This window comes from Halichoerus grypus, chromosome 8 (genome assembly GCF_964656455.1).
Source record: "Halichoerus grypus chromosome 8, mHalGry1.hap1.1, whole genome shotgun sequence".
NCBI classification, from domain to species: domain Eukaryota; kingdom Metazoa; phylum Chordata; class Mammalia; order Carnivora; family Phocidae; genus Halichoerus; species Halichoerus grypus.
In genome coordinates this window covers 69,738,103-69,765,167 of record NC_135719.1, presented here as the reverse complement: position 1 = coordinate 69,765,167, position 27,065 = coordinate 69,738,103, and the positions used below count along the sequence as shown (strand labels likewise).

General features: G+C 59.1%; 4 protein-coding genes across 14 annotated transcripts in view; 3 read left to right on the top strand and 1 right to left on the bottom strand.

Annotated features, from left to right (window-relative positions):
* The window catches only part of MAPKBP1 (mitogen-activated protein kinase binding protein 1), a 51,397-nt gene extending 47,381 nt beyond the window's left edge, over positions 1-4,016 (top strand). For all 6 annotated transcript variants that reach the window (XM_036084586.2, XM_078079510.1, XM_078079512.1 and 3 more), the window contains 3 exons: positions 28-624; positions 1,052-1,137; positions 1,593-4,016. In XM_036084586.2, coding sequence (XP_035940479.1) covers positions 28-624; positions 1,052-1,137; positions 1,593-1,820 — 911 coding nt within the window. In that variant the 3' untranslated portion in view covers positions 1,821-4,016. The remainder of the gene's footprint in view (positions 1-27; positions 625-1,051; positions 1,138-1,592) is intronic.
* A 126-nt stretch (positions 4,017-4,142) lies between these two features.
* Positions 4,143-10,838, top strand: JMJD7 (jumonji domain containing 7). Of its 3 annotated transcripts, XM_078079494.1 has the most exons (9): positions 4,166-4,249; positions 4,878-5,557; positions 8,073-8,226; positions 8,301-8,554; positions 8,924-8,980; positions 9,478-9,573; positions 9,767-9,843; positions 10,072-10,231; positions 10,327-10,838. In XM_078079494.1, exons 2-9 carry the CDS (start codon positions 5,509-5,511, stop codon positions 10,413-10,415), a joined length of 936 nt encoding a protein of 311 aa, XP_077935620.1. In that variant the 5' UTR covers positions 4,166-4,249; positions 4,878-5,508; the 3' UTR covers positions 10,416-10,838. The 3 variants fall into 3 exon arrangements, with proteins under 3 accessions (XP_035940552.1, XP_035940554.1, XP_077935620.1); XM_036084659.2 differs by lacking the exon at positions 4,878-5,557 and having other exon boundaries at positions 4,143-4,249; XM_036084661.2 differs by lacking the exons at positions 4,878-5,557; positions 8,924-8,980 and having other exon boundaries at positions 4,143-4,249.
* PLA2G4B (phospholipase A2 group IVB) lies at positions 10,770-23,284 on the top strand. 4 transcript variants are annotated; one of them, XM_036084657.2, is made up of 20 exons: positions 10,770-10,904; positions 13,348-13,420; positions 13,719-13,855; positions 13,980-14,111; positions 14,470-14,510; positions 14,703-14,745; positions 14,999-15,053; positions 15,393-15,523; positions 15,782-15,865; positions 16,142-16,179; positions 17,004-17,139; positions 17,724-17,860; positions 18,081-18,303; positions 18,430-18,547; positions 18,838-18,975; positions 19,170-19,274; positions 19,432-19,611; positions 19,963-20,129; positions 20,625-20,811; positions 20,887-23,284. In XM_036084657.2, the coding sequence occupies exons 1-20, from the start codon at positions 10,842-10,844 to the stop codon at positions 21,099-21,101; spliced, it is 2,403 nt and encodes an 800-aa protein (XP_035940550.2). In that variant the 5' UTR covers positions 10,770-10,841; the 3' UTR covers positions 21,102-23,284. The 4 variants fall into 4 exon arrangements, 3 of the variants coding, with proteins under 3 accessions (XP_035940550.2, XP_077935619.1, XP_035940551.2); XM_036084658.2 differs by lacking the exon at positions 10,770-10,904 and adding an exon at positions 11,727-11,876; XR_004914884.2 differs by lacking the exon at positions 19,963-20,129 and having other exon boundaries at positions 20,887-21,027.
* Positions 21,383-27,065, bottom strand: part of SPTBN5 (spectrin beta, non-erythrocytic 5) — a 45,299-nt gene continuing 39,616 nt past the window's right edge. The window contains exons 58-68 of the mRNA XM_078079145.1: positions 26,732-26,921; positions 26,337-26,513; positions 26,059-26,163; positions 25,479-25,712; positions 24,516-24,602; positions 24,334-24,425; positions 24,098-24,183; positions 23,210-23,257; positions 22,867-22,960; positions 22,494-22,645; positions 21,383-21,875 (exon numbers count right to left, since the gene is read on the bottom strand). Coding sequence (XP_077935271.1) covers positions 21,808-21,875; positions 22,494-22,645; positions 22,867-22,960; positions 23,210-23,257; positions 24,098-24,183; positions 24,334-24,425; positions 24,516-24,602; positions 25,479-25,712; positions 26,059-26,163; positions 26,337-26,513; positions 26,732-26,921 — 1,333 coding nt within the window. The 3' untranslated portion in view covers positions 21,383-21,807. The remainder of the gene's footprint in view (positions 21,876-22,493; positions 22,646-22,866; positions 22,961-23,209; positions 23,258-24,097; positions 24,184-24,333; positions 24,426-24,515; positions 24,603-25,478; positions 25,713-26,058; positions 26,164-26,336; positions 26,514-26,731; positions 26,922-27,065) is intronic.

The window sequence follows — 27,065 nt, the reverse complement described above, 5'->3', positions numbered from 1 at the left end:
ACCTGTGTCTCTCTGTCTTCTCGGCAGATGAGGCCCCTCCACCAGGCCCATTGCTCTTACGGGAGATGGAGGCCCAGGAGGGCCTGCGCTCCCTGCCACACGCTGATCGCCGTCTGTCTCGGCCTCAGTCCTACCAGAACCCCACCACCAGTTCCATGGCCAAGATTTCCCGCAGCATCTCTGTTGGGGAGAATTTGGGCCTGGCGGCCGAACCTCAGGCTCCTGCTCCCATTCGGGTCTCACCGCTCAGCAAGCTAGCCCTGCCCAGCCGGGCTCACCTGGTCCTGGACATCCCAAAGCCACTGCCCGATCGTCCTACCCTGGCCACATTCTCACCTGTTACCAAGGGCAGGGCCCCTGGTGAGGCAGAACAGCCTGGCTCCCCAGTGGGCCTAGGAAAGGCTCACAGTACATCTGAGAGGCGGGCCTGTTTGGGGGAGGGTGCCCCTCCCAAGCCTAGGACAGAGTGCCAGGCTCAGCCTGGGCCCAGCAGCCCCTGTGCCCAGCAACTGCCGGTCAGCAGCCTCCTCCGAGGCCCTGAGAACTTGCAGCCCCTGTCCCCCGAGAAGACTCCCAGCCCCATGGAATGCATCAGGCCAGGGGCAGCCCTGAGCCAGGACTCAGGTGTGCACAGCTCCCCAGCTCTCATCTCCTGCCCCATCCTCTTTCTCCTGTGTCTGTTGTCTGCACTCTGGCTCCATCCCATTTCTGTGCATCCAGCCTCTGGCGTTTTCGTCCTGTCTGTTCCCGTCTTGGTCCATAAGTCACACCCCTGATGGTGAGACACTCCTGCCAATCTTCACAATCTCCTTGTGACCCACTTACCCCCTCACTGCCTCTGGCTTCTTGGGCTGGAGCTGGCCCTCCCCTCAGGACCTTGTTTTCTGTGTGGTGTTGGGGGTGGTGTTGGGAAGGAAGAAGGCAAGGAGAGGGCAAGCAAAGGGGGTGTGACCCTGCGGGTAGGCCTCTCCTGCTCTCAGGGGCCCCTGGGTGGGGAGGCCTGAAAGGGCAGCTTTGCTGGGCCTTCCTGAGTTGTATGTGTCCCTCCCAGAACCAGCAGTGAGCCTGGAGGAGTGCGAACAGCTTGTGGCAGAGCTCCAGGGCAGTGTGCGCCAGGCTGTGCGGCTCTACCACTTGGTACGTGTTGGGCACCCACCGTGGGGGAGACGGCTGAGTATCCAGAACAGCCATAAGGCTCTTCCACTGACGGGTGGGTGGAGCAAGCAAGAACATCTGGGGCAGAGTAGGTGAGGGAGTTAGAGGCCAGGCCTCTTGAACCGAGCACCTACTGGTCATCTCTGGAGACTTCCTCAGACTGGAGGGGTAGGGGTGGAGCGACCATATGTCCTAGTTTGCCTAGGACCTGGTTTGTCCTAGGACCATCCCAGTTTATGCCTGTTGTCCCAGTGTAATTATTAATAGTAGCCCTTGTCATATTCAAAAACTATTTGGCCACCCTAGACATGGGGACGGTCCAGGAGGGCCTTCTCTGGGGGCAGGCTAGACCCAGGTGGGGTCCCTCCCCTTCGCAGATCCACTGACAGGAGGTTCCTCCACTCTTCCTCCGACTCACTTCCCGGCTCTCGCTGCAGGTGGCTGGCTGCAAGACGCCCTCAGCGGAGCAGAGTCGCATCGCCCAGCTCCTCAGAAACACCTTCTCTTCAGTGCGGCAGGAGCTCGAGGCCCTGGCTGGGGCAGTGCTGTGCAGCCCGGGCGGGAGCCCTGGGGCCGTGGGGGCTGAGCAAACACAGGCCCTGCTAGAGCAATACTCAGAGCTGCTGCTTCGGGCGGTGGAGCGGCGCATGGAACGAAGACTCTAGTTCCGGAATCCTGTCCCAAGTGAATGCTCCCCCTATTCCAAACTGTAGCCCCTGCTCCACTCTCCAAAACCTGTGGGGATGCTTGGAGTGGCTAGCAGGGGTCAGTGCTCAGAGGGGAAGCACCTTTTCCAGCTTCCTCATGGGGCCCCTGTATTTATTAATTTATTTCCCTGACTGTTGCCTCACTTTCTTGGAGCTCCTGCCTCCACAGCCCCTTCAGTGGCTCATGCAGGGTAGGTCTTGGATCCTTGTCATCTTGGTGCTGTAGGAGCAGGAGGGCAGCCTGCCCCATCTGGGGGAAATTGGGAAGGGCTGGCCCTCTCTTCTTAGAAGCCATTTGAAATTACTGCAGGGATCAGCTCCCTGGGGTGGAGCACACACAGGGTATTCGGTGGGGTGGAAGTGAGAGGCCATGTGGTATCAGTGCCCTTCAGCCAACAGCGGAGCTTCACCTCTACCTCCACTTCCCCTCCCACACCAGCTGCACTCCCCTGGCTGCCAGAGCAGGGGTTATCTGTTTTCCCCAATTCCTGGCAGTTCCCAAAGGCAAAGCCCTCTAGCCCTCCAGGGCGTTCCCAGCCATCAGGAGGCTTGAGTTGGTATCAAGGCCCGAGCCCCCCACATTCCACTCCCATCCCCTCTCCAAGAGAGCCCTAGCATTATCTCTCTCCCGGTGCCCCCTTTCTCTCCTGGCCAGAACTTGTGGAGACAGCTGTGGGATGTTGCTGCAGGACAGTAAAGCCCTCTGCTGGGCAAACATAAAGCCCTGGCCTCCTTTTCCCAGCCCCTTGGTCTTCCCTGTCTTCCCAACCTTGATCCCCAGCAGGCTGCTAGACCCAGAGGCCACCTTCTCCTTGCATCCTGAGTGATGCTGGTGTTAGAACTTCCCTCATGGTTTACAGGGCGCCAGCCCACCTTCTAAGGACCTTGGCCACAGATGAAGTACACACACACACACACACACACACACACACACACACACACAGTTGAGTGTTCATTGCTAGAGTACTTGGCTGGCTGATGTGTGCCTGGTTTCCCTTCATGTGCTACTCCTGCTTTGCCACCCTGGCTCATGTGGAACTATCAAGGGGCACGAAAAGGACTGGAACACACTAACCCGAATTCTGGATTCTTGGTGTCCACAACCTAGCCAATACGAGATGGCACGTAGGTTTCTGGTTTGGGTAGAAGGAACCTCCTCAAAGGCAGTGCTGGGCACCCAGGATGCTCTGGATGCTGGGAGTTGAGGGGAGGGGGAGGCACGTGGGACTGCAGAAGGGGCCAAGAGACACACTGGAAAGGTGGTAGGTGGGACAGGTAAGTGGTAGAGGGGAGGGGATAGATTAGAATTAGAAGGACAGCTGTTAGGAGTGAGGGGAAGGATATAGGGCACGGGGCAGGTAGAGTAGGACCAAGTAGTGAAGCAGTTGTTGAGTTGGGGTGAAGAACATGTGTCTCTGGGCCCTACTGCTTCCCTCTGCCTCAGGTAAGTCAGGGTAGCTTTCCTGAAGATTCAGGTCAGAAAAACCAATTGTCCCACGGACAGGCCATGGGGTCCTACTGGTTCTATAGGCAGAAACTTAGAAATTGGTTTGCGTAGAGTGCTCAGCTCTTGTTTGCATCAGCTGGAATACACCAGAACAGATGAAGCCTATTTCACCCCCACTCTTCTGTACTACCACCACCTGCATGGCCAAACTGCAAAGAACTGCAGCCGAGGGTGGACCCCGGCAGGGCTGCAGCTGCCCTTTGTGAGGGTTAGAAGTCTACTCCATTCCCCGTCCCGGGACACTAGCCACAGCCCAGACCAAACAGGCTCAGGCCTGGCCCTCTGGCCTGGGTTCCTCTCGATCCTCAGCCAGCCAGCCCCTCAGAGGAGGGAGCTGCACTCCCGCTAAGGTTTGTAAGAAGGTGGCCGCCCTTTCCCTATCCCCAGCCGAGCGTGGGGTGGGAGAGGGGGTCTTGTGGTCGGCCGGCGCCCGTCCCCTTCTGCATGTCTGAGGCCACCGGCAATTGCCGACCCCCGACCAGATTTGCCCTGACCCAGTTTTGACCCCCCCCCTTATTTATAACTTTTATACTTTGTCCAGGCCGTGGCGCTTCCCTCTTCCCCAGGTCTCACGGGGCAGGGGCTGTTTTTAACTCGTCCGTTTGTATTGATGTATGAACTCGTCAATAAATACAATCATTTGTTAACTCTAGGATGCCAGCGAGTGGGGCCGGCGGGAGAAGGCGCGGCTTCTCACCGGTGGTCGGGTTAGCCGAATCCCGGCGCGCCGGGGGCGGGGGCGGGGCCCGGCGGGGGCGGGGTCTCGGGGCGGAGTCTTCAAGGGCGGACGCGTGGTCTCGCAGCGGCGGCGGCGTCATGGCGGAGGCGGCTATGGACGCCGTGCGGAGGGAGTTACGAGAATTCCCGGCCGCCGCAAGGGGTGAGTGGGTTCGCGCGGAGCCTGCGGCGGCCTCGCGTCGACCGCCGGGCAGCCTCAGGACGGGGGCGGGACCTTGGGCGTGCGGGGAACCGGCGCCCCGAGTCGGGTGCGCCCTGACCCTCCTGGGCCGCCGACAGACACCACGGTTCCCTCTAGTTCGTGTCCCCAAGGAGCGCAGAAGCTCGTGCACCTGATTCGTTGCTGGCCCCTCTCCGATCACTCTTCTGCCCCACCTCCGTGCTGGGTCCCCTGCTCCTCTGCTCCCGTGTCCTCGTGGCTTTCTGGGGTGACTCTTCGCTTTACTCCCAGGGCCCGGGCCGGTCTTCCCCGTGGTGTGTTTCCCACAGTCAGCCCGTCCTGAATAATGGGGCAGTCTGTTGCCCTTCCCAGCCTTTCCTGTCGCTAAGTCTTAAGATGGTCGGATGCTCCCTTTCTGAATCCTTTGCTTGGAACGCTTTATTCAGGAACAGACTTCCCTGAGCTGGTGCAGAGCTTTGGGAGAATTGTAGGCAGCTGTAGAAGTAATTCCTGGCTCTTCCCCTGCTTGTTTTAATTCCTGGCTCTTCCCCTGCTTGTTTTGTTTTTGTTTTTTTTTTTTTTTTAAAGATTTCATTCATTTATTTGACAGAGACACAGCGAGAGAGAGAACACAAGCAGGGGGAGCGGGAGAGGGAGAAGCAGGCTTCCCACGGAGCAGGGAGCCTGATGCGGGGCTCGATCCTAGGACCCTGGGATCACGACCTGAGCCGAAGGCAGACGCCCAACGACTGAGCCACCCAGGCGCTCCTCCCCTGCTTGGTTTTTTAGTTTTCTCTCTCTTTGATTCCCTCCCTCCCATTTCTGTTTTACCATTAATTAGCAACACGTGCAGTGGCTTAAAAAAACAAAAACGGATTTATAATGTGAAGTAAGCATTCCTCCCATTCTAGGCTCCAGTTTGCATCCTTCCAGAAATACTCAATTTATATCTACACACATAACACATACACACGCGTGCCTATATAGCTCCTTCTGTATACAAGTGGTAGGCTGCTAAACACACTTTTCTGCACTATGTATCCTGAAGATCGCCCCATATCCCTCTTCCTCAGTCTTTTTCACTCCTGTGTACTAGTGTGGTAATTTACTGAATCAGCCTACTATTGATAGGCATTTAGGTCATTTGTAGTCTTTCGTTTTGCTAATGCTGCAGTGAATATTTTGAGCACCTCAATATTAAGCACCTCAATGTGTGCGGCTCTAATCAGTGTGTTTAGGATATGTCACTGAATAAAACAAATGTCTGCCTTCATGGACCTTACCTTCCAGGTGAGAAGACAATTAATCCTGGACACACTAAATGAGTTCATTATACAGTAGAAGAAATGGATTAGAAGATAGATGTTGTGGGAAAGAAAGTAAAGCAGAATAAGAGGTCTCAGGCCAGGTATGGAGTGGGAGGGCAGGTTCCAAGTTTAAGTAAGATAGGGTAGGTAGGCTGCCTTGATAAAGCAGCATTTGAGCACAGGCTTGAAGAAGGAGGGGAAGGGAGTGAGCCACTCAGACATCTGAGAGAAGAGCCTTGCAGGTAGAGGGCACTGGGGCCGATGCCCTGAGGTGGGAGTGTGCCTGGTGTGTTCACGGAACAATGAAAAGGCCAGCGTGCCTGGAGCAGTCTTTCTGCACACGTGCGAGTATTTTTGTTGCTTAAATTTTTAGCAGAAGAATTGTCAGGCCAGAGGAATTGTCTGGATTCCTTCTGAAATTCTCTCACATTGAAGCCTCAGGAGGGAGCAATAGCCGTTCTCTACAGGAAGTCTTTTAACTGGAGGTAGTAAAACTGAAATAATTGCAGAAAATGCAAAAGGTGAAAAACAAATGGTAGTGTCCACATATTTTAAGCATCCCAGTGAGAACAGTAGGGAGATTTACAGAGCCCCCCAAATCACCTTCCCAACGTCACTGCGTTGGTGGGCTGGCCTGACTGGGAAGGCCCTTTGCCAGGTTCCACCCCCTTGCTCCCTTGTCTGCTTGGCAGGTTCCACTGTACCTCTCTGGACAGCGAAGCAAGCACATGGGCCAGGTCTTTCCTTTTCGGTTTTCTTGGGCCCGCCAGGGTCTTCCCACTCAGTTCCAATTTTTGATCTAAAGACATTACTTTCCAACTGCAAAGCAAAGGTGACTGGTGTGGAGACTGACATGAGAGATAGGGCATGACCTCAGAGATGAAAATTAGTGCAGTGGTTGCTGACTGGGGCCAAGACATTCAGGCTAGATCTCACGGATGAAACTAAAAAGCCAAGCCCTGTGTACCCTTTCTAGAAGCCGGGAGAGAGGCATTCCAGTCTGAGTGAGCAGCAGGAATAAAGTTTGGCTCTACCTGAGAGTGTGGTAAGGGGCCGGCACCAGACAGGAGGAAACCAGACTGGAAAAGTAGGTTGGGCCTGATCATGTATTGACTTGAATGCATGCCAGGGTGGACTATAATTTATAAACCATCAAAGGATTTTTTTTTTTTTAACTAGGGGTATGACAAGATGAGATTGTATTTTAGGAAGATGATTGGGGCCAGGGTGAGGGATGCTTTGAGAAGGAATGGAATTAAGCCAAGGAAACCAGTTAGTTGACTGCAGCAACCAGCCAGCCAGGAGATGTTGGAGACTTTTCAACCATTTCTGAGCACCTGCTGTGTGTTAGGGACCATTCTAGGCCCTGGGGATACACCAGTGAACAAGGCTTGCGTCCCTGCCCTTATGGAGCTTACATTCTATTCTAGCAAGAGAGACCAATGAACAGTTTTGCTAAATGAGATACATAGTGTGTTACGTGGTGATGAACGAAAGGGAGAGAGAAGGAAAAAAAAGGGAAGGGGTGTAGGGTTGTTGTGGACAGGTTCCAATTTAAACGCATCACCAGGGAAGGAAGCCTCATTGAAGTGACATTTGAAGACCTGAGGAGGTAGTCTGAATGTAGATACTAGCAGAGGAAAGGAGGGGGTGGTTTGAGAGACCGAGGAGGTAGAATCAATAGAATTTTGGGACCATCAGTAGGTGACCTGAGTGAAGGAGAAGGAAGAGCCAAAAAGAGTAGATTTGTGAGAGGTGACACAGGGCCACTGTAGACATCTGCGCAGGCGGCATACCGCACAACCTGCATAAATGCACGTGGTAGCGCTGGGTGTCTGGGGGTGGTGATGCTCTTCAGTAAGATCAAAAACATAGTTCAGCCCTTACTTTTCCTCTTAGGGTTTTGTGTGGCAGCCTGTCTGCCCAGTTAGGCTGTAATCTTCTTGAGATGACAGTAGGATCATCACTTGATACCTCCACATGGGCCAAATCAAGTACTGAGTACATTCTAGGTGCTCAGTGAGTATCACTGTTGGAGGGTGCTTTCCAGAGTCTTGACTCGCCCACACCAGCCTGTGGCCTTGGGGCCTCAGCTCTACTCATTCTGGAGTTCCCTGCCCTGCCTAAATGGCTGCCTTCCCAAATGGCTGTCTTCCCTAATGGCTGCCGGGAGGTTGGGCACTGCAGAGTGGGAAAGCTGAGGGTTCACTGTACAGGGCCGGACATGGTCTCAGGGAGGGTTTGGGTTTGGGGCTGAGCAGCATCCCCTGGCTCTGTGGACTCTTATGGCCCAGCTTGGTGTGTTTGTGGGTGCTCCACTCTTTGTCCCTTAAATTTCCCTCATTCTTCAATTCCTGGTTGTCCAGGGTCCCTTGGTCATCAGTGGGCATTACCAGTGGTAACGGTATGTCCTGACCAAGGAGGGCATCTCTTCTATAGGCACTGGGGCACAACTGGGTGCTGTTGGCTTCAGTCCCCCCACCCCCTCTTTCTCTCAGAGCTCTGTGTGCCTCTTGCTGTGCCCTACCTGGACGAGCCCCCCACTCCACTCCACTTCTACCGAGACTGGGTCTGCCCCAATAGGCCCTGCATCATCCGTAACGCCCTGCAGCACTGGCCAGCTCTGCGGAAGTGGTCCCTCCCCTATCTCAGGTGGGGGCTCCCCTGGGGGGTGTTGGGTGGTACTTTGTGGTACCTGGGTATGGGCTGAAAGTCCTTTCCTCCAGAGCCACAGTGGGCTCCACAGAGGTGAGCGTGGCCGTGACACCAGATGGTTATGCGGATGCTGTACGAGGGAACCGCTTTGTGATGCCTGCTGAGCGCCGCCTGCCCCTGAGCTTCGTGCTGGATGTGCTAGAGGGCCAGGCCCAGCACCCAGGAGTCCTCTACGTGCAGAAGCAGTGCTCCAGCCTGCCCACCGAGCTGCCCCAGCTGCTGCCTGATCTAGAGTCCCATGTGCCCTGGGCCTCCGAGGCACTGGGTGAGTGAAGGTATCGGCCGGGCAGGGAAGAAATGGGAAGGAAGGAGTCAGCTCTGCTTGCTGCTTCTCCCTTTGTTGATGACTTGGCCCATACTCTTGGCCCCTCAGGGTTAGGAGCTATGCACTAAACCTTCAAGTCTCCAGGCCATGACTTTGAATTGAACTACTGAACATTGCTATCCTCCTTTCTCCCCCAGGGGAGGAGGCCCCTTCTGGAGCTCACCCTCTTTTGCCCTTTCTCCCTGTTTGCTCCCTGTGAGCCTCTGGTCCCCCCTAGGCTTTGGTCCAGCATCACTCTATGGTGGTTATTCCCAGCCTGGCATTTGAGGATGGCCCCCCCCGACTTGCTCTCTTACCTCTGACCTACAGGAAAGATGCCTGATGCTGTGAACTTCTGGCTGGGGGAGGCGTCTGCAGTGACATCTTGTAGGTGTCAAAGGAATACAGAGGTGGGGGAGGAGGGAAGAGGAGGCCAAGAGTGGAAGGTTGGGTCTGGATGGAAGTTAGACTGACTATTCTCTAAGATTTCTTCTGGGGTTCTTGGGTTTGGACACGACAGAGGGCCTCCCGATAGCTCAGGTTGGGGAAGGTCCCATGGCACTGGGGGTGGAGGGCACTGTGTCTTCTGGGTCTCTAGAAAGCTCTCCAAAGGCCAGCTAGGTCAGGGGTGAACTCAGGAGAATCCTGTTTGCTTGAATTCCCCTCTAGGTAGACATGAGCCCAGGTGAGCACCAAGTCCCTGGTGAGCAGAGATCTGAAATGCCAAATGCTTGCCCAGCTCCTCAGCATCCCCTTGGGCCTGCTTTGTGCTCTTCTGTTATGCCGTCTGTCACATCAGTCTTGGGTGCAGGGTCCTGAATGTGATCATTTGTCCCCTCCTGTGCCCTGCCCCTCATAACCCTAGGCCTTCTTTGTATTGGCAGTACATAAGGACCACTATGAGAACCTCTACTGTGTGGTCTCAGGGGAGAAACGCTTCCTGCTACACCCACCCAGCGACCGGCCCTTCATCCCCTATGGTATGGGACTCAGCCTGCAGGGGCTGGAGAGCAGGTGGCCCAAGGTAGAGGGAGGGCAGCGAGGGCCCTGGGCGGCCTGGTGCACCAGGCCTGAGGTGTGGACGCAGTGTTTCCATTGCACTCAGGGAACAAGTGGGAGGAACTGAGAAGCCGTGGGCCATTTGAGTGTCCCCACACCTTTCTCTGGTTTCAGAGCTGTACACACCAGCAACCTACCAGCTAACTGAAGAGGGCTCCTTTGAGATGGTGGATGAAGAGGCCACGGAGAAGGTGTCTGCCTTGTTTCTGGGCCCTGGGGAGAGGGAAGGGTCAGAACCTGGTCTCTGAGGAGCAGGCACAGTAGAGTTGGGGAGATGGCACCTGGCTCTGAAAGATCCCTAAGTCTGGATCCTCCCAGTGCTGAACAGGGCAGGTCTTGTGGTGTTTCCCTCTGGAAGGCACAGAGCTGGAGGGCCTGGGGGCTTTGGGCCTGCTCCCTGGCATCCATTGTGTCCCCAGGTACCCTGGATCCCACTGGACCCACTGGCTCCAGATCTGGCCCGGTACCCCAGTTACAGTCAGGCCCGGGCCCTTTGCTGCACTGTGCAGGCCGGTGAGATGCTCTACCTGCCAGCCCTGTGGTTCCACCATGTCCAGCAGTCCCATGGCTGCATTGCTGGTGAGGAGCTGCCCACAGGGCAGCTGGGGGATGGGTTGGGGAGGCAGTAGGTTAGGAGGGGGACCTTCATGCTCAGGTCTCCATTTTCCCCACAGTGAACTACTGGTATGACATGGAGTATGACCTTAAGTACAGTTACTTCCAGCTGCTTGACTCCCTTACTAAGGCCTCGGGCCTCGACTGATGGAGCCCTGGTGAACATTGCCACGACACCTGGTGGGAAAGGTCGTGCCCTCCCTGGCCAGGTCACTTCCAGAGTGTACTGGCTGCCGGCCCAGCTCGGCTTGGGATCAGCGTTGGAGAATTTGGGGAGGTGATCTGGAGGCCCAGGAGGTGCCAGACAGGTCTGGGTGTGGGCTCCCAGGGAGTTTCCACACAGGCGAGGCAGCAGCCTGTCCGGAGGAGGCGTGGGGCTTCGGGTGCGGCGCCGCCTCTCACTGCCACCGTGGCCTTGGACAGCTTAGCACCTTGGAGCGCTGGTGTCCTGCCTGGAAACCAGAGAAGCTGGTGTTTCCTACCCCACGGCGTGTTGTTAGCCCCGGACAGAGAGCCTTAAGGACCAGAAGGGCTGGCACGGAGGGAAATGCGCAATAAAAGATGACTGTGATTCATGTGTGCTGAGACTCCCTCTCGAAGTTGCCTTCTGTGGTCTGGTGAGGGCTGGAAGGTTCAGGTAAACATTTCAGGGTTACTCTGATTGTGGCTGAGGGCTGGGTCCAGACCTGAGCCCGAGGAGCTCTCTGCTGCCAAGACCCCTCTATCTGTGACAGCCGTCGCAGCCTCTCCCAGGGCAAGCCGACCGCACCGACTCGGCCTGTAAAGCTGTGGCGAGCTTTGCTCCGGCCTTGTGGGCTGTCCTCCAGCTCCCGGGCAGCTGGTGGGGTCTGGGCCCCCAGGGTCACCCCTGCTTCTCCTGCAACAAGGACAGGTAGGAGGGGACAGAAAACCCTGCCGCCCACCTCCACAGGGGTCTCTGCACTCAGACTCCCTCCCTCCCTGCACCCACCCAGAGCTGGAGGAGCCCCGTTCCCCAAATGCCACCCCGAGGCCTCATCATTCCGGCCACCCGGCTCCGAGGGTGGAGGCAGCCGCGCACACCGCTTGGGAGGGCTGTTTCGTGGAACGAACCACACCCCTGCCAGGTTGTGACGGGCCTGGGGCACTCCCCTCAGATTGGCCAAGCGCTTCAGTCAGGACTGGGCATTCCTGTCCTACTGGCACCGGAGGTTGTGAAAGACCCTGTGACAGGGGACGAGGCTCTTCCACTTGCTGCTGCCCTGGGCCCACTCCCTGCTTTCTAGATGTCAGTGGCCCTTCTAGGTCCAGGCATGAGAGCAGGGCTGGGTGGGGTAGGTGCTGATGGTGATGGCTGGAGGGAATGGGTCTTCATGGGTGGTAAGCCCCCGTCCCAGGGGTGTCTGAGTCTCCATATAGGTTTAAGGTTCCTCGTTTCCTCGGCAGGTAGCTTGTCCTGGAGTGGGTGTGAGGCTTGGGTGGAGTGGAGGCGGTTGGGAGGGACCAGGGAGGAGCTTGGGGCCAGCTGGTGGTACATCACCGGCTCTGGGTTAAATAGCCAACAGTCCTCGGTCCTGCATCCACTGCCTGCCATCTGTGGCTCCTGAGGACGGACAGCCTCATGGCTCTGGTAAGACCTGCTAGGGAGCTGGGCCCCCACTCTGACGCTTGGTCCTCCTGGGGCCTGGTTAATGCTATTTCTTTTTTTATTTTATAAAGACTTGTTGCTTTGAGAGAGAGTATGCTTGTGGGGCGGGGGGAGGGGCAACAGAAGGAGAGAATCTCAAGCCGACTCCCCACTGAGCACGGAGCCTGACACGTGGGGCCTGACATGTGGGGCCCCGCGGCTGGATCTCACCTGAGCCGACATCAAGAGTTGGATGCTTAACCAACTGAGTCACCCAGGTGCCCCCCCGCCCCCAGTTATTGCTGTTTCTCAAGGGGAGCCGTGGGTGCCTCCAGGTGTAGAGAGGGGAGTTTGCCCGCATCAGACCAGGGTGTCCTGCCCTGGAGATGGGCCCCATGGATCGGGCCCTGAGAACTCAGGCTCCCAGGAAGTAGCTGCTCCAGTGGTCCCGACTCAATTGCTTGGAGTGCGGGGGCCCCAGGGCGGACACCGCCAGATGAATTTCCCCAGCCCTGCCCCTGGACTCCAGCCATCAGGACCCTTCTGAGGCAGGGCTGAAGGCCAAAAGGAATAGTTGGTACAGGCTTCTCTGGCACATTTGTCATGGTTTATATCCCCAGATCCATGTTCGTGGGTTTGGATGGACCCACCTGGGGACCCTCTTTAGCCCGACCTTGTAGCACCTGGAGGACTTGAAAACCTGTGGGTGGTGTGAGCTGCTAACTGCTGTTCCTACTCAGGCAGAGGGCCCATTTCCAGAAATGATTCCTGGCCAGGGGTGGGGAGGCTGTCTGAAAACCAAGTCTGTACTCTCCACTCCTGCTTCTCCAAATAGAGGGTTTGCTTAACTGGATCAGGCCTCCATTTAAGCTGCCTAACCAGGGGAGCAGCCCCACCAAGGGGCCCAAGCCCAGGCTGGGTCTTACCGTGCTTTTACCCCTTACCGTGCTTCCTTCCCCTCTCTCTGTAGCCGTATATGCCCCCAGGCCTCCTGCCACCCAAGGCCAGCCTCCAGGCTGCTTAGCAAGGGTTAGCTGGGGATGTGGGGTGGAAAGACTGAAAGACCCTCTAGTCGGAACTGGAAGCAGATAAGCGTGGGATTGAGAGCCAGCCTGGTCCAGTCCTGGCCCTGGACCTCCGGCAAGTGACTAGCCTTTCTCTGCTTCTGTTTCCTTGTGGGATGGGTTATAATAAGTAGTCCCTACACATAGGGTGGTTGTGTGATTAAAGAAATTAACGTACATATAAAGCCCTTGGACCAACGCCGGCCTGGAGTGCTGGGTAAGTGTTGGCAGGCATCGTCCGGAGCTCCCGTAGCCGCCTTCCCATTCAGGACTCTGATGGGGTGCGGGGCAGGGCCGGTCCCTTTGGTTCAGGATTAGTCCTGGATGGGTCACCCTGGCCTCTTTGGGCTTGCCTTGTCTCCTTTGGGCTCAGCAGCCTGCAGCAAGCCTGTCCTCTCCGTCCTCTGCAGGCAAAGGTTCCTGGGACCTGCCTGCTCACCATTCGTGTCCTGCAGGCCCATGGCCTGCCCTCGAAGGACCTAGGTGAGTGCTGGGCCCAGGGAGGACAGTGGCGTTGTAGCTGGGCTCAGAGTGGGACAGGGTCAGTGGGAAGAGACTCTAGGGCTGGGCGTGCAGGGGGTCCTAGAGAGGGTGCCAAGAGGAGGTGCTGGGGGGAATGTCAGGTAGCGCCCCAGCTTCTCCTCCTGCCTCCTGACCTAGCCCCATTCCATGGGTCTCTAGGCCTCCCAGGGCTGCCTGGGATGGAAAGTCATGGACTCTGGGCAGCTGGGCTGGGTCGGGCTGTTGGCCATCAGCAGGCTCCGGTTCCTCCTTCCCGCAGTGACCCCCTCTGACTGCTATGTGAGGCTGTGGCTGCCCACAGCCTCTAGCCACAGGCTCCAGACACGCACGGTCAAGAACAGCAGAAACCCCGTCTGGAATCAGAGCTTTCGCTTCCGAATCCACAGCCAGCTCAAGGTGGGCCAGGTGTCAGCCCCTGCCCTGCCCACCGTCCCTGCCAGCCCTTGTTCCGTGCCCTGGCCCCACTTACCTTCCTACTCCACTCCTCCTTCCCGCAACTCCTCACTCCCTTCCGTTCCAGAATGTCTTGCAGCTGCAAGTCTTTGACCAGGATCTTCTGACTAGCGATGACTCCATGTTGTCAGTGCTATTTGACTTGGGGACTTTGCAGGCTGGGGACTTCCGCCGAGAGAGCTTCTCACTGAACCCTCAGGCAAGGCTGTGCCCAGGGTAGCGGTGGGCCTTAGCTCCGGGAGGGGAGGTGCTTTGGAGGGGAGCTGGGCACATGGCCCTCTTCTCTAGTGGCTGGTCCAGGCTTCCCCAGCATTGCAGAGGCCACAGGCAGCCAGGAGCTGCTGTCACTGAGGAACAGTCCCATCCCCGACCCTCTTTCTTGGCCCTTAAGCCAAGAACAGCTTTCTAGGAGCCACCCAGAGAAGGTGGACAGAGAAACCTGGAGATGGACATTGGCTCTCCCCACCTTTGGGGCCCCAGGAGCCCCTGCTGGCGTCTGCGTTGAAATCCACACACCCACTCCTCACCTGTTCTAACTTGCTGCTTTATTTCTCCAGGGTGAGGAGCGGCTAGAAGTTGAATTTCGGCTGCAGAGATTGTGAGTCAGGGGCGATGGGGTGATTCCTGGGTGGGAGTGTTTCTCGGGGAAGGACAGAGCCCAGCACACCCAGAGCTGACACCCTCCCCTGGGAGACACCCAGTGATTGGGGTGGGGGGTGGCCTTCCCTCCTTGAGGGGTGAGAGCCTGGAAAGCTGGACTTGCGATGAGGGTCACTGGTGGCTTTTTCAGGACAGACTGTGCTGAGCAGCTTGTCAGCAATGGCATCCTGGTGGTGAGTCCAGAACCCCTCCCTCATGCCCTTTTTCCTGGGCCTGAAGCGTGGGCCCCTGTTGGGGATTCAGGGGTAGAACTGAGTTGGGGGGCCCTGGGATTTCAGTTCTTCAAGAGGATACAACCTCAAGCAAATATTTGGTGACTCAGGGCCAATGTAGTAAAGTGCTGAGGACCAAAACCAGGGTACTGGGAGGGTGGGGGCCTCTAACAGGGGAGGGGTGCGAGTCTGAGGGGCTTTCTTAATGACTCAGGCCCGGGAGCTCTCCTGCTTGCATGTTCGACTGGAGGAGGCAGGGGACCAGAAGCGTAAGTCCCCAACCTACTGGGATAGCCCCTAGCCCTCCGCCCTGGTCTTCCCCTTTCAATAGGGACCCTGGATGGGACCTTCTATTAGCTGCCCTCAGCTCTCCTAGGCAGCAGTCGAGGTTAGGGGCAAATCCATGCTGGGGCTCCCCAGGACTTGAGCGTGTCCCCTTAGTCCTCAGAGTGGCTGTGGTCAGGGCTCCATCTCCCAGCCTGGGCCTTTGCCAGTCTTCCCTCGCGGTGGGAGGGAAGTACCCCTCAGGCCCCTTATGCGAGACCGCCTTGGGCCTCTGTGGGCCAAGACCTTATTCGCAGCCTCTCTGCTCTGGTTCCTGTTTCCAGAGTCAGAGGGCAAAGTTCAGCTTGTGGTTCCTGGGTCCTGTGAGGGTCAACATGAGGCCTCCGTGGGTGCTGACCCCTTCTGCTTCCATTGCCCGGCCTGCTGGGAGCAGGAACTGGGTATTCTTCTGCAGGTAGTGTGCTGCTCCGTCATATGAGGCGGGGCCTGCAGGGTCTTTCTCCCTCCTTCCCTCCCCACTTCCTCCTAGCTGGTCCCTCTGCTCATGCTGAGCCCCTCGCCCCATCACTCTGGCAGAATCAGGCATCCTGGGAAGAGGATGGGGTCCACGTTGGCCTCCTAGCCCTCTTCCTGCCGCTTTGTCACTCCCCGGGGCAATGGGCGAGGTCCTTGCCGGAGGGTCTTCTGAGGTCTTCTTTCATCCTCCCTGCAGGATGCCCCTCAAGAGCAACTGAAGGTGCCCCTAAGGGCCTTGCCCTCTGGCCAAGTGGTGAGGCTTGTCTTCCCTACGTCCCAGGTACTTGATCACCCAGAGGAAGAATGCCAGAAGCATGGGCCGGGCTGGGCCCTAGGCCTTGCAGGACTGGCCTGCTTTGGTAGGAGCTGCAGTCTTTGGGCCAGGCTCTGGGGAGAGGGGGTCTTCTGAGCAGCCCTGCCTTCGAGCCTCAGGCCTTGCCCCTGTGGAGATGGCCAGAGGCCCAAGGGAGCACGGGGGACATCACAGGGTGTGGCTTGGGCCGGCATGAGAGGAACATGGTGGCTGACTTTTGTGACTGGTGTTCATGGTTTCCAGGAACCCCTGATGAGGGTGGAGCTGAGAAAAGAAGAAGGGTGAGAGCTGGGCCTGGGAGAAGGGGGGGTGGCGGGGGAGGAAGCAGGTTGCCACCTGAGCTTGAGATTAAGGCAGAGAGAGGGCAAGGGAACTACCAGAGGAGAGGAATCTCGATCCTTTTGGGTGGCAGCCATTGTGGGTGCACCTTAGGTAATCTCCCTGAGACAAGAGGAGTTACCCACCCTGGCCCTTCTTCACATGTCTGCGAAACTAACTTCTCACCACGAAGAGGTGGGAGCACTGTTTCTTGTCTCTTCTGGAGTTATTTTTGGGTGGGGGAGGGAGCAAAGCTCAGAGTGGGGAAGTAGATCTGTGGTGGTGGGACCCACCCAGGGGCCTATGTGCAACCTGGGACCCCAGAGGGGCCTATTTATTTATTTATTTATTTTTAAAGATTTTATTTATTTGACAGAGACATAGCGAGAGAGGGAACACAAGCAGGGGGAGTGAGAGAGGGAGAAGCAGGCCTCCCGCCGAGCAGGGAGCCTGATGTGGGGCTCGATCCCAGGACCCTGGGATCATGACCTGAGCCGAAGGCAGACGCTTAACAACTGAGCCACCCAGGCGCCCCCAAAGGGGCCTTTTAAGGCACCAGCATTTCTGGTCCTGTGAATCCACTTTGTTGTATTCCCTGTGTTCCCGCAAGGGTCCAGGTTCACCTCCTCCCCCTCACATCCACGCCTGACGCTTCAGTCCGGGCAGGGGTGAGGGGTGGGGAGACTCTGGAGAGTTGGCAGTGGGTTTCTCAGGGGAGCCAGACCCAGCTTCCTTCTCTGTGATGAGGCCGGGAGCTGCCTCATGGTCCCTTGCTTCTCCCCCCCAGACCGAGGGAGCTGGCGGTGCGGCTGGGCTGTGGCCCCTGTGCGGAGGAGCAGGCCTTCCTGAGCAGGAGGAAACAGGTGGTGGCCAGAGCCCTGAAGCAGGCCCTGCAGCTGGAGGATGACCTGCAGGAGGACGAGGTCTGTGGGCCGGGCTGCATGGCATAGGCTTGCTCGGGCCCAGAGCTGAATGACTGTTTCTTCACCAGAGCAGAGCGCGGCCACCTCCTATCTGCCTGGCCCTGCTCTGCTCCCCTCTCACGTGATGTTTTCGGGCGCCCGATGCCATCAGATGCAGAGCACTGCACGAGGCACCTGGAGCTTGTAACTGCCCCCCCGGCCGCCCCGGGCTAGCTTTCCTTCTCCTTGTTTCTTGATTCTTGGCCTGGTCCAGGTTTTGGGACTTGGGTCCAATCTGACTCTGATCAGTGAGATGTGCAGGCTGAGGGCTGCCCGCCGGCCTGGGGCATCTCTTTCCAAGAGGGAAAGGGGTGGCTGTGTGGGAGACTTTTGAGGTGGCCGTGGGGCTTCCAGAAAGTGATTATGAGACTCCTCGGGCTAGGGGTGAGGAGATGAGGCCTTGTACTTGGCCATTTTTCCTAGAGTTCTTAAAACCAGACAAGCCCAACCCTTGAGAGGCTACTTCTGATTAGATCCTCCTCAGCGGGCACTGGTTCCAAGAGCCCTGATCAGCTCTTGACTGGCCTGGCTCTTCTGTCTTCCAGATCCCCGTGGTAGCTGTTATGGCCACCGGCGGTGGGATCCGGGCGATGGTTTCCCTCTACGGGCAGCTGGCTGGACTGAGGGAGCTGGGTCTCTTGGATTGCATCTCCTACATCACAGGGGCCTCGGGCTCCACCTGGTGAGCTGGCTGCAGGTTGAGCGCAGGAGTCTGGGGGTGGCAGTGGTAAGGCTCTTGTAGACCCCCTGGGTGCCTCTGACCCAGTTGGGAGAGCTGGGAGAAAGGATGTGCCAGCGGGAAACCCGCTCAATGGGACCACTGGAAGGTGCCTGCTAGACTGTTGTCCTAGGATAGAGAGCCCACGGTATACAGTGACCCCCTGGGCTTCGGCTTTTCCCAGGGCTTTGGCCAACCTCTACGAGGACCCAGAATGGTCTCAGAAGGACCTGGCAGGGCCCACCGCGACACTGAAGACACAGGTGACCAAGAGCAAGTTGGGCGTGCTGGCCCCCAGCCAGCTCCAGCGGTTCTGGCAGGAGCTGGCTGAGCGTGCCCGCCAGGGCCACCCGACCTGCTTCACCGACCTGTGGGCCCTCATCAGCGAGGCACTGCTGCACGATGAGGTGCGGGGAGCGGTGTGGCCAGGGCATGGTCTGAAGGTGGGGAGCCGCCCTGGGCAGCAGGGGTCTGGCAAAGCCTCAGGCACCAGAAAGCCACAGCTTTAGGTTCAAATCCTCTCCGCCCACCAGCCCCATGACCACACACTCTCAGCCCAGCGGGAGGCCCTGAGTCATGGCCAGAACCCTCTGCCCATCTACTGTGCCCTTAACACCAAGGAAAAGAACCTGACCACCTTTGAATTTGGAGGTGAGTAGCCCTGGAGCTGAGAGCTGCGCTCTCGTGCTGGCAGGGTGAGGGAGAGCTGGGCCTGTGTGTAGGAGATGGGTGTTACACCCACCCCTTCGGGGCCAGGTCCCATGCTTTCCAGAGACTGTCATCCTCCCACTCAGGCTTCGGGAGGGGGTTAGGTCCACGCTCAGGGTGCCTGCACCCAGCCTAAGCCTCCAGGTCGCCAGGCTGCCCTGATGTGATGCCTGTGGTGTTTGAGGGTGCTGGGGGTCTGAATCCCACCATGAAGCTGTGTCGTCTCCTCACAGAGTGGTGCGAGTTCTCCCCCTATGAGGTTGGCTTTCCCAAGTATGGCGCCTTCATCCCCTCTGAGCTCTTTGGCTCCGAGTTCTTCATGGGGCGCCTGACCAAGCGGCTTCCTGAGTCCCGAATCTGCTTCCTTGAAGGTGAGGGGTGGGGGGGCTGGAAGGTTATGGAAGCAGGGGTAGTGGGGAGAATGGGCCTGGGGAACTCCACCTCTCTGCTCAGTCACGGGGACGTTTCCTGGTCTAGGATGGGCTGTGGGGAAGGGTCAGGTTGTGATGGGGTGGGAAACTCTCCCCCTCTGGTCACCTCTGTTCCGCTCATGTCCCCTTCTCAGGTATCTGGAGCAACCTGTATGCAGCCAACCTCCAGGACAGCTTATACTGGGCCTCAGAGCCCAGCCAGTTCTGGGACCGCTGGGCACAGGATCGGGCCAACCTGGGTAGGTTCCTGGGCTCCTTGGAAGGAGCTGGAGAGACAGCCACTAGGGACCCTGGGGGATGGTGCGGTGGCCTTTGGGAGTCCACAGAAGCTAGGGTAAAAGTTCAGGGGTCCCCCTTTCCTAAAAGATGCTCCACTTTCTCCTTTCTTGACTGCAGACAAGGAGCAGGTCCCTCTTCTGAAGATAGAAGAGACTCCCACAGGGGCCGGCAGGATTGCTGAGTTTTTCACTGACCTTCTGACATGGCGCCCACTGGCCCAGGCCACCCACAATTTCCTGCGAGGCCTCCATTTCCACAAGGACTATTTCCATCATCCTTACTTTTCCACCTGGAAAGGTATCTTTTCTCTCCCTGGTCCCAGTTCTCCAAGGTCTGCCCGTGGCCACCTGAGCCCTGGGTCCCTGGTCCAGACACCCACACCCTCCAACCCCCAGGCCCCAAGCTCCTTTGAGCTTAGTTCACTGGGCTGCCTAGACCGGCAGCCCTTTTTCCTCTCCTTATAGTGTGGATCAGCGCCCATCTGTGGGGTCTTGGGAGGTGGCAGGGCTACTTTGGCAGGAGAGGTCAGGGAGCAGAGGGCAGGGTTGGCTTCTACCACTAGAAGGAGCTAGCATTAGGCTAGAGGGGTCTGGAGGCCTCGGCACCAATGATAGCTGCTTTTTCACCCCATCCCCCTGACCTTTCCAGCCACCAAACTGGATGGGCTCCCCAACCAGCTGACCCCTGCAGAGCCCCACCTTTGTCTGCTGGATGTTGGCTACCTTATCAACACCAGCTTCCCGCCCCTCCTGCGGCCTACACGGGATGTGGACCTCATCCTGTCGCTGGATTACAACCTCGGAGAAGCCTTTCAGGTGGGCTGGGGGGGCAGGCTAGAGAGGCAGTGGTGACCCCAGGCCTGGCCTGACATCCTGGCTCTTGCCTCCAGGGACATCTACCTTAGAGTCCAGGGTCTGGTCCAGCTTCCCTGAGAGGCTGAGACAGGGACACCATGGGAATGGCATCCTATGAATTGTGGATCCTGTGACTTTACCACCAGGGGAAGTTACAGTGACAGAGAGATGTTTTTAAGTATATTTTATATTTGGGGTCCCTGCCACCCCCATTTGGTCCTAGACCTCTGGAACCCTGTGCTGTGAGTTTTTGTGTTGTTCCAGTGAAGTTTCCTACAGAACCTGGGAGTTGTTAGCAGCCCCTCGCTGCAGAGCTCAAAGGAGCTGCAGCAGAGAGGCTGTCAGGGTTCGAGCACTTTCCCACGTCTGGCCTGGCCCTGTGGGGCTGCCTGGGTCGGATTTGGCATCTGGGCACTGAGTCCCCCGTGTCTCAGCCGCCCTCCCCCTGCCACGCAGCCGCTGCAGCTCCTGGGCCAGCTGTGCCAGGCGCAGGGCATCCCTTTCCCGCCCATCTCCCCCAGCCCTGAGGAGCAGCGCCAGCCTCGCGAGTGCCACTTGTTTCTGGACCCAGCCTGCCCCGACGCCCCGGCTGTGCTGCACTTCCCTCTGGTGGATGGCTCCTTCCGCGAGTACTCGGCCCCTGGTGAGCGCCCTTGTCCTCCCCGCTCCATGCCTCTCCACAGGGGACCCCCAGCCTCAGCTCCACACTCTCCCCCAGGCATCCCGCGCCCCCCTGAGGAGAAGGCGGCCGGGGAGGTGAACCTGTCTTCCTCCGACTCGCCCTACCACTACTCGAAGCTGACCTACAGCCCGGAGGACGCGGACAAGCTGCTCCGCCTGACCCATTACAACATCTGCAACAACCGGGAGCGGCTGCTGGAGGCGCTGCGGGGCGCCGTGCAGCGGAGGCGCGGGCGGCACCGGCCCCAGTGAGGGCGTGGGGCTCCCCTGCCGCCCGCCACACTCACCCCCAGAAGCTCCAGCCGAACAGGGCGAGTTTCCTCCCCACGTGTTCCGGAGCCCCTGGGGCCTGGAGGGCCCCGCAGCCCCCAGCACCCTCGCCACATCCACGTGCGGGGACCTTGAGCATCTTAAAAGCAAGGAGAACATTCAGGGGGCTCTGGGGTCGCCGAGGTAGGCCTGGGGGACAAGGGCTTGAGCCCAGAGCAGTATTTGCCATGTGCCCTTCCCCGTTGCTACCTGGAGTAACTGTACCGAGTGAAATAGAGCGGTTTATGTATCACAGAGGCTCATATAAATGTGAGGTGGGACCAGATGATCTGTCCTTGCTGCCAAGAAAGGACAGGTCATGCCGGGCTCCCGGTTACACAGAGCAAGGACTGGGTTGAAGAAGCCCTCCCCAGGCCCCCTGCAGAGCTAGCGAGCAGGTCCCGTCTACCCTGCTGGAGCCCTCGCCCTGTGCAGGGTACAGACTCACAGGCGGTGACAGCCAGCACCCCTGTCCCCCCCACGCTTCCTATCCCACAGTAGGGGTGGCCACACCTGCGATCAGAGCAGCCATGGGGACAAGCGCGCATGGCCTACTACAGCAAGCTGTGATCTTGGTGAGGGCTGCCTCTTAACAAGGAACCGTCCATTCCAGACTTTGGTCCTGGTAGCAGAGTCCCGTGCTGGTCCCCTAGAGGTTGTCCTTGTTTGTAGCCCTGAGGTTTGCTGCCACCTCAGGGTTTGCTTCAGGGTCCAGACCTGTTGGGGGAACAGGGAGGCAGAGTGAACTTAGGGCCTGGCCTCCCTTAGAACATTCCACCTCCTTCTAACTTGCTGGGGGATGTAGATACCGAGAGCTGACAGGCAGCTGCAGGACGGACCGTAGTGTGTGGAGGGTGGATGGGAGAGAATGGGTTCTCTGTTGCTCAGAACTCCCCCTCTGCTCTGGCCCCCTGATGCTTGGGCCCTGCCCTGGGCATGGGCTAGTGTCACAGCGGAAAAAATGGGGGCCCTGGGAGCCTTAGAAGCCACCATCCAGGACAAGGCCTATTCATTCAGCACCATGTTATCTGAATTCTCAAATGGAGCCCATGGGCCCTGCGGGAGCGGGCTTGCATAGCTGCCAGAGACCACAGCCATGGCCGCCCTCCCGGGTGCTCCTCGGGCCTGACCCGGGGTGTCTGTCTCTGCGAGAGTCGGTGTGGGCGGGTGACAGCCTGACTGCTGGCCTGCTCTAGGACAGTAAGGCTCCCCTTTCCCGTCGGGGCAGGGGAGAGCAGGAGAGGCGACCGAGGGCAGGCCGGCCCCGTCTTCTGTCTTGGACTGGAAGAGGAGGCCGAGGAGTGATCGCTGTGTGGGCGCCCGGGCCGTCCTTACCTGGGGCCTGGCTGGGGCAGGAAAGGCAGTGGGAGCCGTGGGCAGGTGCCGGGGCAGGGCCCGCAGCCTGTAGGAACCCCAAGGGTTGTGGCTGGCCGTCGGCACTCACGGGCGTCTCCCTCAGTGAGGAAGTCGGGGGACAGCCGTGGAATCTGTGGGGAGAGGGAACCTCAGGGCCTGGACTCTGAGCAGAGCTTTGTACCCGATGGGGTGAGTGCTAGGATTTTCTGTTGCTGAGGGTCTCAAATACGGGGGTTAGTCCATACCCTAGCAGCTTAGGGCTGAGTCTCCAGATCTCGGGCTTGAGAGGGCAGCAGCTGTGCCAGTTACGGGGCTCAGGACTCCCACCTGCCCACAGAGCCACGGGCCCTACCTGAGCGGGCCGGCGGTGCTGGGCACTCTCTCAGCAGCGTGTGCAGCTGGGAAGCCCATGGGTCTGGCTGGGAGCTCCAGGCTCAGACTGTGGGCTGCAGAGCAAAAGAACAGTGGTCAGCGCTGGCCCCGGTGGTAGGCCCTCTGCAGCCGGCAGCCTCCCTGCATGTTCCTGTCTACCCCCAAATCCCTCTGTGGAAATCCTAATACCAAGGGGACGGCACTGGGAGGTGATTAGGTGATGAGGGTGGAGCCCTTACAAAAACCCCAGAGAACAACCTGGCCCCTTCCACCAAGTGAGGACACAGTGAGAGGGCACCACTCACAACCCAGAAGACTCTTACCAGACCCCCAATCTGGTGGCGCCTTGATGGACTCCCCAGTCTCTAGAACTGTAAGAAATAAATGTTACCGACACAGTCTGGGATAGTTTTGTTAAAAGCGGCCCAAACAGACTGATGTGCCCGCTCCAGGAGGCCGTGGTGCGCACCAAGCCTTGCCCACGTGGTGCACAGTGCGGGCCCAGCACGCGGGCAGGTCCCCCAGCACACCCCTGCCTCCTAGAAGGCTGAATGCAGACGGGCTGAGAGGCTTAGTCTGGAGAAGATCCTGAAGACACTCAAGATCCCCTTGGGATTCTGGACAGACTCAGCTCCCAGGGGACGAGAGACAGTGTGAGGAAGGGAGCCAGGAACCCCGAGAGACTGGGAGGAACAGGAAGGGACTCCCACCCGGGGCTCGCAGCAGCCTGAGGACATGACCTGAATATCACTGTCTCTGGGTAGAGCCTATCTGACCACACTGACGACAGACTTCTGGGGCAGGGGTGCTCTCCAGGCATCCTTCCTGATATAACTGGGTTTGGCCACTGTCCACAAGATACCCCAAGGGCAGTGCATTCAGAGCTTTTTGAGGAGTGGAAGGTTAGAGAAGGTCCCAGGGTCACAGAACAAAGCCTAGGAGCGTGCAGGGAAGTCAGGCAGATTCCAAAGGGGGCAGAACAGGGCCAGGGGGCAGCCAGGGGGGCAAGCCCGGCCCTCCCTCTGGTACTAATTAGCGCTGTGATCTTTGGCAAGTGGGTTACCCTTTCTGGGCCTTAAACTGAGAAGACACTAAGTCCCACTTACCTCTCAGGCTAGAGAGGTACTAGATGTGGCACTTCTGAGGATGCGTGAAACAACAGTTGGGGGCCAGGGACTCAGTACACCTCCCCAGGTGGCCCTGGTGCTTACCGGTCGCGCTGCTCAGGGCTCGCTGCCAGCTCTCAGCCTGCCCTTCCGAAGGTGCTGCACGCAGGGTCTCCACCCCGCCGCTCAGCCTGCCACCCACAGAGCCGGCGGTCAAAACTCTTGGCTTCCCACACCCGTGGGCCCCTGTGCCTCCAGCCCCCTGCTGCTCTTGGGAGGCCATGCCGGCTGGGTCAGGTCATGTTCTGGGGCCATTGTCTCCCTGCCCACCTGGCCCTCACCTTAAGGAGAAAGCATGTTTCCTGCCATGCTGCTTCCCCGGCCTCTCACACTGCGCTCCTCCGAGGTCAAGGGTGGCCGCTGGGGCCATATCCTGAGAAGAGATGACAGGGGTCACCAGTGCCATGTCCGCTCTTCCCCGTGGGCCTGTCCTCTGCCTCCCCCACATTCCACTGCCCAGTACCTCTGCTGCCCTCCTCTTGTCCCAGGGGAGGCTCAGGGAGCTGCTCCCCAGGGTCCCGTGGCAGCCATCCCAGGGGCTCGAGCAGGGCTGTGGAGAGAAGGCAGGGAGGCTGCACCAGCTGGGCGTGGAGGGGAGGCTGCAGCCCATCCTCGCAATCGCCCGTGTGTCTCCAGAGGCTCCCAGGCCAAGTCCACGGGGAAGAGGGAGCCAGGGAAGGATGTGCCGGGAAACCAGCAAGAGGAGGAAGAGATGGGATGGAGCGCAGCTTCCCAAGGCCTTGAGCCCCTAGCAGAAAGCGAACCCCTCAGGAGAAGGCCGGCAAGGAGCAGAGGGAGAGGCAGAGAAGGGCGGGGGAGGGCCTGGGCCTTGCCAGGACCCCTCCGCTGGGCACCCCGGCCCCGCCCTGCCTCGGTGCTTCCGCTCGAGCGCGGCTGGGGGCAGCAGCTGTGAGGCAGCTTAAGAATGAAACTGTCCTGGGGCGCCGGGCTGGCTCAGTCGGTAGGGTGAGGGACACCCCCGACCTCGGGGTTGAGTTTGAGCCCCACGCTGGGTGTAGAGATTACTTAAATAATAAAGAAAAAAGAATGAAATGGTCTTAAGAATGGGGGGGAGGGGGTTATCCACCATCACGTCAGGATGCCAGGCCCTGACGACCCCTCTGAGCCCTCTGGTTCTGTGGGGGAGAGCAGCCTGGAGAAGGAGCCTCCTCATGCCTCCCTGCCTCCCTGCAGGCGGGAGCTGCTGCCGGAGCTCCAAAAACCCCTCCGCGGTGGGGGCACCCTTTGCATCCTGAAGGGGCAAGATGGGGCCCAGGAAACATCCAGCAACAGAGGACAGGCCCCCTCTGAAAGGTGGGCTAGGAATCCACCCCTCTCTGACCACTTCATTCCTGAGGACTCTCGGCTCCTCTGCCCAGTGCCCACCCCCCGGGGCTCAGTGCTGGGTCCAGGGTCTGGGCCTCACCCCCGCGGCCCCGGCCCCACTGGGCTCCTGCTGCCGGGCTGCAGGCTCCAGAGAGACAATGGTGGCAGGGGGTATGTGCGGCCTGACGGGGACACCTGGCTGCGGGTCCCTTGTCTCAGCCAGCTGTACTCCGGGCCCCCAGCTTCCAAGGGGCCTCTGCTGGAGGGCGATGAGCGCATGGCCAGCACTCCTGGGGTTCAGCCCTGGCCCCTGCCGCGGCAGCTTCTGTTCCACCTTGGAGAGGGGAGTAAGGTGAGCCAGGTCAGGGCTCCATGCCCCAGCCTCTCCTCCCCAAATGCCTTCCCCCTTGAGAGCATCCCTGTCTTCTCATGGGTCTTCATCTCTTCCCGCTTCAGCTTGCTTAAGAGACTTCCCCGTCATCCCAGTCCACAGTGGGGCTCCAGCCTACCTGGATGCGGGGAGGGTGCCGGGGCCCTGCCGCTGGCCAGGCAAAGAACAGGGTTTTCCTGACGGGTCGGCTGTGGGCTCAGTGCCCTGCGGCGGCTGCACGCTCAGACTGCTCCCACCCCAGCCCTCAGGCCCCCTGCTGCTGGCACACCCTCGCCCAGCCTCCCCTCACCCCTGCCTTCCTCTGCAGTCGGGCAAACTTCTCTTCCTGGGCTGCCAGCAACTTCTCGAAGTCCTGGTGTCTGCAGAGCAGCACCTCCACATCGGACGCAGTGTGCTGGGGAAAAGCCAGGGGGGTGAGGCCCAGCTCCAAGGGGTGCCGAGAGCCCCCCCGCTCCCGGGTCCACAACCCGATTTAGCGGGTCAGGGAGCCCAGGGACCGCAGGGCCCGCCCTTGGCTGCGGCTGCCAGTCAGTGTGGCTGGCTCGTGGTGGGGGGGGCTGGGCTCACCCCACAGCTGGGGTCGAGGAGTAGAGCCTCCCGGGAGGCCAGCCAGGCCTCGGCCCGGTCCAGCTCCTGCCGCAGCTGCTGCAGGCCCCAGTTCTCCTCGCAGCGCTCCTGGCGTAGGGCGCAGGCCTCTGTGAGTGCCTGCAGCCGCCCTTCTAGCTCCTGCAGACACCCTGTCACCTGGTGGGAAGGGGTGCTATGCGTCAGACGCTCGAGCAGAAGCACCGAGGCAGGACGGGGCTGGAGTGCCCAGCGGAGGGGTCCGGGCAAGGCCCAGACCCTCCCCCTCCCTTCTCTGCTTCTCTCTGCTCCTTGCGGGCCTTCTCCTGAGGGGTTCGCTTTCTGCTAGGGGCTCCAAGGCCTTGGGAAGCTGGGCTCCATCCCCTTTGTGCTCGTACCTCCGGGGACATGAAGTGGCCGCTGTCTACCAACTGCTGCCCTTCCTGCCGTACGTCCTGTGCTCGAAGGCAGTGCTCCCTGATTTCTTGCCCCAGCTCCGCGTGCTGCACCAGGAGCCGCTCGGCCCCCACCATGTCCCCGGCCAGCTCCCCAGAAGAAACCAGAGCTTGCTTCTCCTGAGCCCATGCTCTGGGGGTAGGGAGATGAAGCTGCCGTCAGGGCTGGGAGAGCGGCCTCGGGAGGCAGGGCATGAGGTGTGCCCGGGGAAGGGGAGTCCGGCTCCCCGAAGAGCTGCGGTGACCTCCCCACCCCGCGGGGGCAGAGCTGAGCCAA